At 47.8% G+C, this 16,211-nt stretch overlaps 1 protein-coding gene across 1 annotated transcript in view; it reads left to right on the top strand.

The window, feature by feature from the left end:
• SORCS3 (sortilin related VPS10 domain containing receptor 3) overlaps positions 1-16,211 on the top strand; it is a 496,377-nt gene that overhangs the window by 397,256 nt on the left and 82,910 nt on the right. Inside the window, exons 11-14 of the mRNA XM_077821813.1 lie at positions 718-820; positions 5,560-5,636; positions 5,748-5,839; positions 13,253-13,360. Of these exons, the coding sequence (XP_077677939.1) occupies positions 718-820; positions 5,560-5,636; positions 5,748-5,839; positions 13,253-13,360 (380 nt within the window). The remainder of the gene's footprint in view (positions 1-717; positions 821-5,559; positions 5,637-5,747; positions 5,840-13,252; positions 13,361-16,211) is intronic.

Below are 16,211 nucleotides of genomic sequence, written 5' to 3'. Positions count from 1 at the left end.
AGGGCTTCATCCTTTAGCCCTCATGCAGGCTAAGCCCCTACTGAAGCCTGTGGCCTTCTGGCCAGCATGAGGACTGCAGGATCAAGTGCTCCAAAATAGAACCCAGTTTGTGAGCTGCATCCTCAACTGGTGTAAACTGATGTCGCTCCACTGCAGTCAGTGAACCTACATCGCTTTGCACAAGCTGAGGATCTGGCCCTACATATTTAAAAGGAATTGGGTCCCAATGTTTCCCTGTTTGTTTCCTGTCCGGTTTTGGACTGCTGGGTACTGAGGAAGTTAAGTCCGTTTCTGTTCTTATAAATACATAGATTTTAAAGCCAGACAGGATCATCATTAGCCTGTTGTCTGACCTCCTGGATCACACAGGCTGGAAAATTTGATATTTGAAAAGATCTGACAGGGAACTGCATGAGACCACCCTATTGATTTTAAAAAACAACAGCAACAAAACCCAAGCATGAACTCCCCTTCCCATGATTCAGCAGAACTGTTCCTCTTTTTCATGCAATTCATTTTTAGGGGTGGGGAGTGGGAAAATATACCACAACATACACACCTTTCTGTAAGACTATTAGACCTCTCATGGCTGAGGGGAACATTTTTGGAAGGATCTCGGCATAACTAGCCAGCACTCAGAAGCGGATCGCTTGCTGTTTCTCTGATCATGGTTTTTGTGTATTAAAGATTATTCTCTCCACTTCCTCCCCTTGGCAGCCTTTTTGTTCCTTGCACCTGCATTTGCAAATCTCAGAGAATCCATATACATCAGGAAGTATCTCCAGCAAGGAGACAGCTCCCGGGCTTGTGGTGGCTACAGGTATCAATTTTGTTTGTGCTTTCACCCTGTTCAGCCATGCCTTACCTAGACTCCTTCAGGGGAGCTACTAAACTACTGCTTCTTTTAGCTGTTCAGTGGTTTGCAATGTCAAAGCTTATCTTGGCTGGGTGAGCGGTGTGGATTAGTGAGCAGAGGGCAGGTGAGGCTGACAAGGAAACCTGACAAATGTATTTGTCACAGAGCTGTGACGTTTTCCAGGTGGGTATCGGCGTCCTATGTGTGACATGCATATGTCTGTCCATGTGTGATGTGTATGTGTGCTTGTGTGAGTGTATAAATATGTACACCGGGCCTCATTCTTCTCTTGTTTGCACCAGTTTTACACTGGTGCCACTCCACTGGCTTTAGAGGAGTTGTTCTTCATTTACGCCCAGGTGAGCGAGAGGGGAATCAGGCTCGCACGCTGGGCCAGAGGATCTGGCCCAGTGTAACTGAGAGGCTATTTTTATCAAGTTAGAGGTTTACAGTGACTTTCTAGCTTTCTTCTCACTTAATGAACCACCTTGGCCCTGGACGGTGCATTATGTGTGGTTGCTCTGGGCCGGTCTGTGACGCCTTGCTTTGGCAGGTTGCAATGCTTTCATGACAGCCTGTTGGAATCTTGAATGCCACCGATAGGCCGATCCATTGTAATTAATCTGACAACCATCGCAGCCCTGTTTTGCTTCATTTGCCTGCTCACAGTAAGCAGCCTAATCAGGATGGACATAGTAACTTGGCGTGACTTGAAGCTCCCACAATGCTTAGCTCTGTGGGAACTGTTTGGGGGTAACAAAGCGCTTTCGGAATGACTGTCACTGGGGAGAGCTTGCAAATGCAGTAGAAATGTGTAATTTCACACACATGCTAGCAGTTTAATATCCTTTTTTTTTTTTTACCTAGGGACCCATAGCGGAACCCTCCCTCTTCTGGCCAATACTTACTCACTTGAGTAGTCCTGTTGCCTGTGATGGGATTGCTTAGATGAGTAAGGGAGTAAAGGCCCAAAGCAGTCATACTACAGTGAATTGCAATAGCTGAAACATTCTGTTCATAATGTAGTTGAGTCCTAGTTGTTTCTGGCAGTTACACGCTGAGCAGGTTTTATGTTGTTAATTGTAGCTTTAGCTTGCAGTTGTTTCATTTTAGCACGTCATCAGTGTGAATTTGCACTGGGGTAAGCAGTGTGTCCTACTCGCTCCCTCCCCAGCACTACAACCATGGAGATCTGTGGCTGCTTTCACAATTTGCCCCCATCTCTTTCTATCAAGGGCATATTTTTCCTATTAATGGTAATCCAAGAAAGTGTGTCTGGGCTCTTGTTTTACCCCTGGGGTTTCCCATTCAATCTGTTGGTGGGAGCTGGGGCAGACGAGGGTTGTGTACACCAGCTGTTGGATAAAATCAGAGCCTTATTGTACTCAAGCATTAGTCCAAATTCAAACTGAACTGACCTTTAGTTAGATTGGGTCAATCCATACAATTCACAATTTCATCTAAACACCCCAAAATTCCAGGAAGTTCAGTTGCAGAATGCTAGCTCAGATCCATCTCTTCTCTTTCTACGGTTTGTTTCCATTCTCATGCACTTCTGTTCTTCTGTATTCCAGCCGGCACTGGAAATTGAACCAAAATCCTGAGAGAGAGCATGCTCTTGCAATATTTATGGCCTGGCTTTTAGCAAGGAAGGTACTGTATGTTTTGCAAAAGATCCTCTCCTCAAGAGTTCTAGCTCAATGTTCCAGATCGAAGAGGTTCAGGTTATTTGGGTTAAATGTCCCAACTTTGCAAAGTTTATCCAAACTAAACTTTCAGGTGCTGGCAGCTCACTCCTCCCCACAGCGAGTGTGTATAAACGGTCATGGCTCATGATACAGTTCTTACAGTGGCCTTTATTCTTACTGAATTCTCTAGGAAGCAGATAAGATGCCAGAGGCAGCAAGAGAATGAGGTCCTAGGCAATGGTCTAGATTATTAGACAATAAGTTTCTTTTCAAGCTGTCACTGCACAGGATGAAAGCTTCATTTGTTTAACAATTAACCTTTAAAAGGCAGAACCATCATTTCTGTGTTGCTGCCTTGTGCAATAAAAGGCTTAACCTGGTGGGAATTGGCACATCTGTTTCTGTTAACCACGGTCAACAGCTGCACTGCATCAGCACAGACAATCCAAATTACCCATCACAAACTTATTCTCATAGGTCTTGTCTTTGCTCTGCTTCCCTGGGAAAGTTTCCACTTTTTCACGGCCAGTGCGACAGCTCCGCCAGGAGTAATAATGGTGGGAGCGGTAGCCTAGATAGAAGATCGCTGGTCTGACTCTTTAGCAGAGAAAAGGCACATATCAGCCTCTCGATCCACGCTTGTCAGGACCAAGGACCTGATCCAAATCGTATTAAAGTCAATGGAAGTCTTTCAGTTGACTTCAGTGGTCCAAATGAGGCTAAAAGGGAGAAAGGAAGGGATTCATAAATCAGGGCTATAGAGACAAAAACATCTGGAAATGGTAGTGATGGAGTTCCAGCAAGCAAGAACTCGCTTCTCCTTGCTACCAGCCATAAACCCCAGTTGGACAGTTGGTTTCCAGACCTTGAGGCTTAGAGACGAAAATATCCAAAGGAAAACCTGATTCAGTATGGCAGTTCCTATAAAGAAGGCATCTGAAAGTCAAGCTTCAGGGCATAAGCCAACCTCTGACTCTTTGGGGTGAAGAGGAAACTTTCCCCTACGGGCAGGTCAACCCAAAACTACCTGTTGCAGGGTTTCTTCTACTTTCAGCTGAAGCAGCTAGCACTGGCCACGCTTGGTGGTCACAGGACAATGGAGTAGATCAGTGTTCTCAAACTGTGGGCTGTGACCCCATTTTAATGGGGTCACCAGGGGTGGCATTAGACTTGTTGGGGCAGAAGCTGAAGCCTGAGCCCCACGGCCCAGGGCTGAAGCCGAAGCCCCAGGGCTTCAACCCCGGGTGATGGGGACAGGTTACAGGCCCCCTCACCTGAGGATGAAACTCTTGGGCATTGGCTTTGTCCCCTTGCCTGAGGTGGTGGGGCTTGGGATTTGGCAGGGCTTGGGCAGGCTCTGGCTTCCTTCCCCTGTCCTGGGATCAAGTAGTAAATTTTGTTGTCAGAAGGGGGTCACAGAGCAATGAAGTTTGAGAACCCCTGGAGTAGATGGACTAAAGGACTAAGGGAGTGTGGTAATACCTGTGTTCCTGATACTGATACCAAAACCTTTCTTGAATCACCTCATAGCGGGTGCCACCCTGTTCCTCAGGTTTTATTTTTGGAAACAGGAGTGTCACAACAACTTGGCTAGTTTTATCATCTCTGATCCTGATGGGAGCTTGTCAAGATGCATCTGGGCTTTAATTCCTCATTTTCCATCGTTAAATGCCAGGAGCGCAATTAACATTTTCATTAATCTGTTTTTATTGTGCTCCTATTGAGTCTACAGATGTGTAGGAGTGAATCTTCCCTTCTTACTGTTTTTAGAGGAAAAATATCAGGAAAATTATACCCTAGTTTAAAAATATCTTAGCTGTCGGGAGAGGGAATTTTATGGATCAGTGGATATGGAATGTGCTGTGGAGTCTTTCATCCATTGGTTCAACCCCCAACAGTGTTCATATTGTCTGTGAGTCATTACCATTTGAGGGCCTTTCAGTGGTATATGTGACTGAGTTAGTTCCCTTAGTCTACTTTGTAGGGTACAGACATCCATGCTATAGAACCCCCCAACTGGCACAGATTAGCAATCTTGTTGGCAGACTTGTCAGGAAAACCAGTTAACTGCGTGGAGTCCGAATAGAAAGTTTACTCTGGAAGATGGCTCCTCCAGGGTAATGGGGAGGTAGGGTGACTTACACACTGCTACTTTGCACAAGCAGAAGACTTCAGTCTCCAGGACTAACGCTCAAACCACTGAGCTATCTCTCCCTCTTTATCGCTTTTATTGCCAGCTCATTTGGTCCTGGGTCATTCTTTACACCCTAGCTCCACCAAGATGTAGTTCATATGAGAAACAGGCCAACCCTTGACAGAGAGACTTGGTAATTTCACCATAAGCCTCATCTGTTAGGCTTCACTGCAAGCCACAAGTGAACGCAGTAGGAGGTGCTGTTTGCTAGGTGCACTGCTTCTGAGATCAGTACGTTGGTCCATTTGTTTTTTGGAAGAATCCTGCGGTGAAATCTGATCCTCACTGAAATCATTGAGTGTTTCATCATTGACACCAGTGGGACCAGGATTTCACCCTTGAACTCCAGCTCTGATGAAGTGAAGACAGTATGAATAATTTGATTTGGGTCGTGTGAATTTGTCTTTTTGCTTGAATTTGCATGAGATATGGTGATAGGAAGAATTAAATGTTTTCATGACAAAATACTGCAAACACTAGGTGAATGCAGAGACGCGCTTTGGTGCAAAATTTTCAGAAAAAATTACTGATTTGCATACACAGTTGTCATGATTGCAACCATGGCAGACAATAGACATGTGGTTGTATTTGTGCTTTCCTGAAAATGTAGGCCTTAACACAGAGCAGTCCAATCATGTGTATCTCATGTTTGCAACATTCTCCTATCTTAATCCTCCCACCTGTCCCAGGGTGTTGTCATATAATCCTGGAATTAAGACAACAAAAAACTTTGGTTAAACCAGTTACCCCTGATTTCCTGCAAAAATGTGATTTCCCCCCTCCTGCCACACAAGAACTTACGGAATCCACTTGTGTTTCAGGCAACATTGGCTCTGAACTCTCATATACCGATATCAGCACGTTTATATCTTCTGATGCCGGAAACTCGTGGAGACAGGTACAGTCATATGTGGGGAAAGGGAGCTGTGGGCCTTTTGCAAACCTTTCCAGCTGCTCTCTGGGCCTCAAATGGCTTGAAAAGCTCACACTATACCTGACTTGTTTCCAGATCTTTGAGGAAGAATACAATGTGTGGTATCTCGACTGGGGTGGTGCACTTGTGGCCATGAAGCACACGTCAATGCCCATCCGGCATTTGTGGTAAGGCTGTTTCCCTTGCTTTGAGAATGTTCTCTGGTGTGGGGAGGGGTCTAAACTGGAATTGTCCTAAATATAATTAAGATCTCTTAGTTCTGGAGTGGATCCTTCTCCCTCCTGCTGGTTATGCAATATAGGTACCCAGAACACTAAGGAGCAGATCAAATAATCTCTTACTCAGCTACTAGAGAAGTAATTCTCCAACTGTGATCATCTGCAGAGCACTTTGTGGTGGCCCACAGAAGTCTGGGGAAATCACATGATTCTGGTCCTTCATCTTGTCACTAGCTGCTTTCCACAGGTGTTTAAGGTTGAGGCCTCCTGAGTTACACAATTTGGGTCAGATTTTCCGACAAGTTTGGCTCTCCATTAGGTAGCAAAGTCAGTGACCAGATTTTAAAAAAACAAAGCCAGGCTCTTATGAACGTTCTTCCCTGAGTGACATCCTGCACAGCCTCGTTGATTACAACGAGTGTTGGTTGCAAAGTCCACGCATCATTTGGCCAGCAGTTGCAGGGGATTACTGAAAAGGATACCTTTTTATTGGTGTGAGTGTGTGTCGGCACTGGAGCCAGGAAGAGGGGTTTGCGGGTGACAATAAAGAGGAGCAAGAGGATGGATAAAATGTGTATGGGAGCAAGGGAGGGAAGGAAGGATTACCAGATGGTGGAGGAGCAAAGCGGGAGGGGACCAGATGGGACAAGGAGATGGAGTGAAGAACAGAAGGAGACAGGGTGATTGACTGGATGCGAAAAGGACAACACATTCATCTCACAAAAGACTGACAGAAATACAGAGATACTTTGCTAATGTTACTTGCCCCATTTAAGATCCCGCTGCAGTTTGCCAGAGAGAGATTGGTGAGCACAAATGGGATCGGGAGCTCAGGGTGGGTTTTGAGATGCTCGCTTTGTTCAAGATGTAGTTCTTACTCTGAAGTCATTTGAGAAGCCTGTGCACTCGAAACACTGCTCAAACCATCTCCTCCACCTGCTGAACTTTGCGGGAGTTGGGATGTAGGTCTAAACTTCACAGTTGGCCCTCATGACTACAGGACTTCACGCTGTTATGGGCTGAGCTTTCTCCGCTTCCGCTGAGATTAACAGGAGTTCACGGCGCTGAGCATCTCAGTGCATGGAACCTACGGTGAGGCAAACCAGACCCCTGGCGCAGAACCTCCACCAGAATTTGGGTGAGTGGGATATGGTTCGGAACTTCAAAGCCGCCCTATTTTTCAACCAAAGAGATGACAAAGAGATGTCAGGGTTGATGTATTTTCAAGCCATGAGCCTGAATGTCTCCTTTTGAAGCTGGAGCCCTTCTGAACTTTTAATTGAACAAACATGCAATAATTACATGCATTACACATTACAGAGTGCACTTGCTCTATAGATGTGTGGGGGCAGCAGGCTCAGTGCCTGCAGTAGATAAGTGGAATTGCTGACAGATGCCTAAATTAGCATCACCTTCAGTCTTGTATCTTGGGTGACGTCGGAGCACGGCTAATGAACTGACCTGCCCAACTTTTGAAGTTGTTACGGAGGAAATTTAACAGAAATCATCTTCAGAGCTGAGGTTCATATTCTTCTGTGAATGAGAGACCCCTCTCTTCTGATCGCTGACCAGCACTCTTGTCTCCACACGCAACACAAACGTAAAAGGAAATAGAGCTTTCAGTCAAATAAAAGAAGAAAGTAATGGTGTTTGGCCACAGTAATGAGATGCTAAGGTCTCTCCCACTTGATTCATTAATACACAGAATCCTTCAGTTAAGTAACATCCAGGCAGAAGCCAGGGGATTCAAGGCTCAGGCTAAGCTGTTGTCCTTCATATCATGATGTTTTAGGAATGCACTTTATTAAGATCATTGATGGTTGCCTCTTCACCTCAAAGCCTTACATCCTTCCTTGACACAGCCAGGCAAATGGCTCTATAATAACTTCCACTAGGGGTTTCCAGTAGGGTTTGAACCTTCTCCATCAAAGCACACACTTCTACCGCTTGAACTAAAGGAGTAACTCCATTAGCTTCACAGCAGTAGCAGACTGTATTTGTCACTATGAGTTAGCCACAAGAGATGGATGCAACACACACTTTACAAGCAAGTTAAATTTCTACCACACAGAGAAGACAGGATGCAATTGGCTCAGATTCAATTCCGTTTTTCCTTTTCTTTCTGGCTAGTAACAAGCAAAATATTCTGAAGGCGCTAGAATTTGTCTGAGATCTTGTTAGCATAAGGAGTAGGATGGTCCAGTGGGTTAAGCCGAAATCAACCCCCCCCAACCAGGTCCTAATCCAGGTTTTGCCACCGACTCACTGTGTGACCACGAGCGAGTCATTTAATCTGGTTGTGCCTTGGTTTTCCCATTTGTAAAATGGGGGGCGCTGAACATTGCCCTCCTTTGTAATGCGCTGTAAGCAGCTGGAATACCGCATCGGCACAAAAATGGCTGCAGCAAGCAAGGCCGTTCCTTCTGGGGTTGGTGTTTGTGACCAGAAAGTAAAATAAATGACCAGGCTTATGACCCAATACACTTACCTTCTCTGTGCAGCCCAGCTTTTCCCTCCCCATCTGCCACTTTTATTGCCCTCCCTGGAGCACCTGTATATGGGGCAGGGCTGGGGGAGCTGAGCTGGAGTTAATCTCTTGTTCACTCACACTAGGCTGACCAGATAGCAAGTGTCAAAAATCAGGATGGGGGTGGCGAGTAATAGGTGCCTATGTGAGACAAAGACCCCAAAATCGGGACTGTCCCTATAAAATCGGGACATCTGGTCACCCTAACTCACACCCAGTGCTCCCTCAGCCTCTCACAGGTGCTTTGTGACAGCACTAGATGAGGAATACATTATGCAGTCAAACAGCCAGGGTGCTGCCATACCCGTGATCTCCAATCTGTCTGCACAGAACCCCTGTGAAGGCAGTGGAGCGCCATGTGGACGCAGGGCTCGCTGCAGGATCGGGGCCGGAGCATTTGCATGTGTTCATGGCCCGTTAGAGGCCAGATTCTGACATGCTCACTCACGCTGGCCACGCTTTCCATAAAGGGTGGTTGATAAAGGATTCCTCAGTGAGCGATTGCCATTACAAGCCACAGGCAGGAGCAGCCTGTGTTCTGGAAGGTGCTAAGGACACCAGTAGATGGTTCTACGGGACCTGTTGAGCTGCTGGATTCAATGACAATCTATACTTAGTGGCTGGCTCTTTATGAAACTTCTGCTCAGTGGTGCTGGAACACTTTTAATAGAGGGGGTGCTGAAAGCCAGCCCCCTTACTCCTGTCTGCACCTCCGCCCCCGAGCTGGGGCTGGGAGCAGGGCCGTGTCTCCGGGAGGGGGTGACCCAGACAGGGGTAAGGGGCCAAGGCTGGGGCCACAGCTGGGGTCAGGTCTGGGGCCGGGAACAGAGCCGTGGCCGGGGCTGAGGCTAGGGGCGGGGCCAGGTTTGGGGTGCAGGGCCAGGAGTGGAGTCCCGGGTGCTGGGATGGCAGTGGGGACCCCGGCAGCGGGTGTGGGGCCGACAGCCAGGACCCCAGGAGCTGGGCCAACAGCCAGGACCCCACGTGGGGGGGCCAGGAGCGGAGCCCTACGTAAAACCTGGGGGTGCTTCAGCGCTTCCCCTCACCCCAAGTTCCCATGCCTATGCTTCTGCTAGTAATTTGTTAACCCCTTATAAATCTGTTAACCCCTTCCTAGACAGCGTAACCCTCAAGCTGAACGGCACCTAACTCCACGAACGCTCCTTTTGACTTGCTGAGGGAGTGTACTCAGTGAGAGAGACGCGATCAGATTCTGGCCCTAGGCTACTGGGGGAAGAGCTTTGGAGACTAAAGGACAATGCTGGCACAAGAACAAATGGGGATGAACCGGCCATAAATAAATTTCGGCTGGAAATTAGAAGAAGGTTTCTAACCGTAGGAGGAGTGAGGTTCTGGAACAGCCTCCCACCAGGAAGAGTGGTGGAAACAACCTCACTAATTTTAAGATGGAGTGTGTATCATCCTGCCTGAACTGGATGATATGCCATAGCAGGGGACAGGACTTGATGACCCAGGAAGTCCCTTCCAGTCCTGCCTTCCTATGGCTGTGCGCGTGGGCAAACATTTGCTTTGTGCACAGATTCATCAAAGGAGTTTGGGGCACACGCTGGGGATCCAGAGGGTCTGCCTGCCAAAATGCCCTTTCTGCCTTTGAAAATTCCCCCCACAAGCATTTCCACATTGACGTTTGGCTCGTGCAACTGCCTGTGAACATCTGGCCCAATCTATTGCATAGTTATTTAGGGTTGTCGCTGATAAACTCACACCGGTCCTTCCAAATTATACCTTTAGGGGCTTTTGAACTTGCATCGTCTTGTCTCAATAGGCACCTGCTGCAAGAAAAGAGCCATCTTGATTAAAGAATACGTGGAAATCTGTTAGTTCTCAAGCTGGGACAGAGTACAATAAGTTTCATCCCGGAGAAAAGAGGGTTTGATAATTGAAAAGCTGAGAGAACTTTAATGAGGCCTGCTGTTCCCCCGAAATTGAAATGCTAGTTAGATAAGCATGCAGACTGAACAGCATACAAATGCACAGGGGTATGGGGAGATACATACCTTTTAAATAAATAGATTTCGAAGGATAAGCTCTTTGCATGCAATTCTCCCATAACATTTTCTCTTTGGTCTGCAGCGCTTTCTCCTGTGCCAGACACACAAAATGGCAGCTGTACACAAAACAGTATCGGTAGCGCTAAGGCAATGGTCCCCAAACTTTTCAGGGTCATGCCCCCCTTACTCCTGGCCGTGCCTCTGCCCCCCCCCCCCCCCGGAGAGGGATAAGGAGTCTGAGGCTGGGGCCATAGCTGAGGGCAGAGCTGGGGCTGGGGCCGAGAACGGAGCTGGGGCCAGGGGCTGAGGCTGGGGCCAGGTCTGGGGCCGGGGCCAGGAGTGAAGCCCCAGCCGGGAGCTGCATCTGGGGGTGGGACTGGGGCCGTGGCTGCGGGAGGGACCAGAGTAGAGCTGGGGGTGGAGCAGGGCTGGGTGCTGCTCCCTCCTTGCCCCCTGTGGAGGCTGTCCTGGGTCCACCACGCACCCCCTGAACATTCCTCCGCATTCCCCTATGGGGCTGCACCCCACAGTTTGGAGGCCACTGCGCTAAGGGGAAGATCTCAGTAGTACACCTCATGGGGTAAATCCAGTCCATTCCTCCATGTTTGCACAGGGTCCTGGTTTCCTTGGGACCAGTGTGGTTCCACTGTATGTTGGGGGGGGGGCGGGAGCTGAGGCGCTCAAGTTGGGAGCTCTGTGTACTGTGAGGCTATGGTTCCTGAGGGTGGGGGCCTGTCGGCCTCACCTTTTGGAATCAATGGAAAGACCCATTGGCTTTGGATCAGGCCCAACGTGCCATCTTCAGGGCAGGGATTTGGGATGTGGTGGGATTCCCCAGCCCTGGGCTTACATGTAAGAAGGGGAGGCCTGAGTGAAGTCCACCTGCTTGTCGATGCAGCTGCACAGCACCTACCATGATGGGATCCCGGCCTGTGACTGGGCTCCGAGGAGCGACTGAAATACAAATCGTTAATCACCTGTCCTGCTCTTCCCTGGCTTCAGTGGGAAGGAGCCTAACCCCTGCCGAACCCCTTCCACCAAAGCCCGCAACTCAGGCGGAGCAGGAGCTGGGGGCTGTCCGTATCCTCCTTACTCACCTGTTGGAGATCATGTGCTGGTTCCACCGGGAGTTTGGCTCGATGTTGAGCAGGAAACACAGGGTTTGACACTGTCCGTTATGGACTGAAAGACCTAAATGGAGCATTTCACCCCCTTCTCTATCTCAAATATTATATCCCCCTTCAAAGTAATCGGTGTGATGGCTGCTGGGTTTGCCGATGCTGGGGTTTAAACCAGTGTCCTCCTCTGCTAAGAGCTCCAGTCTGTAGAATGGGTGCTAAAAAGCTGGGCTCTGTAGATGAGACCCTTATCGTCTCTGGATTGGGCACCAAGGGACACAAATCTCCTGCACTGACCAGTTGGTTACATCTGCCTGTCTTGAGAAGCATCAATTTACCCTTTTAAAATGCTGCTGACTCAGCCCTGCGGGAATCAGAGTTCTGCAGAACAATCTCTCTCCCCGCCCCAAAGCCCCCACTGACCAGAGAATCAGTTTCTCTTCTCTTTTGAAGTGAAAAACATTTCCCGTTGACCACAGGAGAAATTGTGCCTCTTCCCCCCTTTGGCGATGCCCACGGGGGGTTATCTATCAGCTTTCACAGCTCAGGCACCTGCCGCAATTACAGAGCACGAGTGCTGAAATGACCCAGCTGGAATGGGACCTCATCATTCAGGGGCCAGTAAGCCCTTGGGTTCCCCTGTTTGTTGTTCTTTGCAGACAGGATTCTGGGGTAACTCTCCAAGCAGAAAGCCTCCTGGAACGGTTGTGTAAAGACTCCAGGAGCAATGGAAAACTGTCTGGTTTCCTGAACTGTTTGTAAGCTGAACATCACCACACTACTCCATGCCACTCCATGGCTCACGCAATTTGATATAGGCTACAGAGCCACGGACCTGTTGCGTCCCACGGCAGCAGTGACTGAATGTGATTGCTGTCCATGCTGGCTGTTGGTTGAAATTAGTTAGGCACATTCCATTTTCTAGTGGATAAAGGTCAGATTCTGCTCTCAGGTATTCCCATGCAGCCCCATTGATGTGAGTGGAGTTGAGAGGATGTAGCAGAGAATTTTGTTCAGCGTTTAGCCCACTTCTTCTGCTCATCTCAAAGCACATTGCTAATATTAATGAATTAAATTCCCAAAAGGCCCTGTGAGAGGGATAAGTATTCAGAGCCTCATTTTATTGAGGGGGAAACTGAGGCACAGAAAGGCTGTGATTCACCATGGGTCTGTGGCAGAGTTGGTGAAAGAACCCAGCTCCCCCTAAGCACTGCACCATATTTGAGGCTGTGTAGTTTCCTCTGCTGAAATTAATGTCTTGAACATAGACACGAACTGAGGGACTACATGTCCTGTCTTAGGTGTTAGCAATACCGCCTGCTGTCTTGGATCTGACCTGTTGATTGACATAGCAAACACAGACTTGGGTTGCCAATGTTAGTTGGATGTATTCCTGGATGTGTCCTCACAAGACATAAACTTTAATTAAAGATTAATATTTAATTCCTGGCGGCTCCAGGACACTTCTGGAGGGTTGACAACCCTAACACAGGCCCTTAATGACTTTGATAATAATACTTGCTGCTTTGCTACTTCAGAGCACTCTGAGAACATTAATTAATAATATGAGGAGATGGCAAAGATTGACGCTTGTTTACAAATCCAGCAGCTGTGGCTCGCAAGCCTTAGAAGTTGTTTAATTGCCTAGGTAATTGTTCCAGAGCCATGCGTTTACATTTATTTATTTTGTCTGTTTCAATTCCAGGGTGAGTTTTGATGAAGGAAGATCCTGGAGTAAATATGCCTTCACATCGACACCGCTTTTTGTGGATGGGTCCCTTGTGGAGCCAGGCATAGAGACACAGCTAATGACGTAAGTCCCAAACGAGCTGTGTTGAGATCAAGCGTACGGCGCTATATGTGTATGTCACTCACTTCAGCCCTCTGCCAGGTGTGACCATCAGACCTGCTCCACTGTGTGTGAATACGTTACTCTGTAGAGACTGGAGGGCCGCCTAGAAGCTCTGATCCAGGAGACAGTTCTCTCAGCTACCTTTTAGGATTTACAGAGCTTTTGGACTATTCGTAGATTTTAAGGTCAGAAGGGACTATTAGACCGCCTGTCCAACGTCGGCGAGAGAATAAACAAGCTGTAGAATGTTGCAATAAGCTGCAGGTGTTTAGAACTAAGCAATAGGCACCCTCTTGACTGACACATTGGGGATTGAACCATGGACCCCCAGAACTAAATGTAGGCTTTGCTACAGCTTGAGCTAAAGAGCCAATCCTTGATACCTGCTTGCTGTAACCACTTATATCTTCTGGATTGGCACAGCTGGTGGCTTGAAACACACTCACCAGTGGCAGGTTTCAGTGGTCGCCGTGTTAGTCTGTATCAGCAAAAAACAAAAACAAAAAAAAAACACCGAGGAGTACTTGTGGCACCCTAGAGACTAACACACTTATTTGGGCATAAGCTTTCGTGGACTAGAACCCACTTCATCAGATGTATGAAGTAAAAGATATAGCAGTAGGTATAAATACATGAAAGGATGTGGGTTGCTTTACCAAGTGTTATGTCAGTCTAACGAGATAAATCAATTAACAGCAGGATACCAAGGGAGGAGAAATCACTTTTGAAATGGTAAGAGAGTGGCCCTTTATAGACAGTTGACAAGAAGGTGTGAGTAACAGTATGGAGAAATTAGTATTGGGCAAATTAAGTTTAGGTTTTGTAATGACGCAACCACTCCCAGTCTTTATTCAGGCCTAATCTGATGGTATCTAGTTTGCAAATTAATTCCAGTTCTGCAGCTTCACGTTGGAGTCTGTTTCTGAAGTTTTTTTGTTGAAGAATTGTCACTTTGAGGTCTGTTATTGAGAGACCAGAGAGGTTGAAGTGTTCTCCTACTGGTTTTTGAATGTTATGATTCCTGACATCAGATTTGTGTCCATTTATTCTTTTGCCTAGAGACTGTCCGGTTTGGCCAATGTACATGGCAGAGGGGCATTGCTGGCATATGATGGTATATATCACATTAGTAGATGTGCAGGTGAACGAGCCTCTGATAGTGTGGCTGATGTGATTAGGCCCTATGATGGTGTCCCCTGAATAGATATGTGGGCACAGTTGGCACCGGGGTTTGTAGCAGGGTTTGGTCCCTGGGTTGGTGTTTTTGTTGTGTGGTGTGTAGTTGCTGGTGAGTATTTGCTTCAGGTTGGGGGGCTGTCTGTAAGCGAGGACTGGCCTGTCTCTCAAGGTCTTTGAGAGTGAGGGGTCGTCTTTCAAGATAGATTGTAGATCCTTGAGGATGCGCTGGAGAGGTTTTAGTTGGGGGCTGAAGGTGACGGCTAGTGGCGTTCTGTTACTTTCTTTGTTGGGCCTGTCTTGTCGTAGGTGACTTCTCGGTACCCTTCTGGCTCTGTCAGTCTGTTTCTTCACTTCCCCAGGTCGGTATTGCAGTTTTCAGAATGCTTGATAAGAGATCCTGTAGGTGTTTCTCTCTGTCTGAGGGATCGGAGCAAATGCGGTTGTGTCTTAGAGCTTGGCTGTATACAATGGATTGTGTGGTGTGGTGTGTGGTGTGGTCTGGGTGAAAGCTGGAGGCATGGAGGTAGGAATAGCGGTCAGTAGGTTTCCGGTATAGGGTGGTGTTTATGTGACCATCGCTTATAGCACTGTAGTGTCTAGGAAGTGGACTCACCAGTGGGTTGCAATTGCCCATAGACACAGAGGTAGTGGCTTCCAGGGACCACTTCATTATCTACTCTTCCTCCAGGGGCCGGGTGCCGCAAGAGGAAAGTCTGGCTCTGGGTAAGAGATCAGGTTCCCAGAGAGCTGTACAGTTAACAGTGTACTATCCACACACTCTGCACTTACTGTGTGATACAGCTGTGTAGTGCTGCTTCAGGAGTGTTCCTGTGATGTGAGTAAGTGCCCTCCATTAATCACAACAGGAAGGAGATTATGCTGCAGTAACACTTCATTGCAAACACAGAAGCCTCCTGCGGCTCTGGCTGTTACTGCTGCTCTCAATTTCACTTTGTAAGGGGTCTGATTCTGCTGTCGCTGACCCCTTTGACACCAGTGTGACTGCGCCCTGAGCAGTGGGGTTACTCCTGATTTACGCCCATTCCAAGAGGGAGACGGATCGGGCCCACTATCTTTTGCTCTAGTCTCCATCATTCCTGCATGCTTGTATTTCAGGAAGGGGTGGGTGTAGCCACTGGTAGCATTGCTATTAATCGTCAATCTGGAGTGGAATACAAGACAGGAAAGCCACCCATTTCTTGAGAAGTTTGGAATCGGATAAGGGCTTTGGGAGTTGCAATGTGATTTCGGTGGAATTGGATTTTGTGATTCACCATGGTGTCTCCTCCAAAAATAATGCAGATACAGCAATCTTACGCCGAGCGTAATAACCGTACTGTAGGGAGAGTACTGGACGGAGAGCCTATGCAGTGGTGTTGTAGCCGTACGGGTACCAAGGTATTAGAGGTCTCTAGTACATAGAGCCTATCAATTTCTTACCCAAGGGACTGGAATCTGCCAAGCTGAGAATTAGCTGAGAATTTAGCTGCCAAGCTGAGAATTCCCAGGGAGGGGGCTGAATCTCTCAGCTGGCAGAAAGTCAGTGGAGCCAGCTTCTATGCCAACCACACCTCCTGGCTTGGCATATGGGGTGTGTCAGGGCTGGGGCCTTGGCAGCTTGAGAATCAGGAGG

This window comes from Eretmochelys imbricata, chromosome 7 (genome assembly GCF_965152235.1).
Source record: "Eretmochelys imbricata isolate rEreImb1 chromosome 7, rEreImb1.hap1, whole genome shotgun sequence".
Taxonomy (NCBI): Eukaryota; Metazoa; Chordata; order Testudines; family Cheloniidae; genus Eretmochelys; species Eretmochelys imbricata.
The sequence above is the reverse complement of the archived record's forward strand: the minus strand, read 5'-3'. Positions and strand labels throughout refer to the sequence as shown.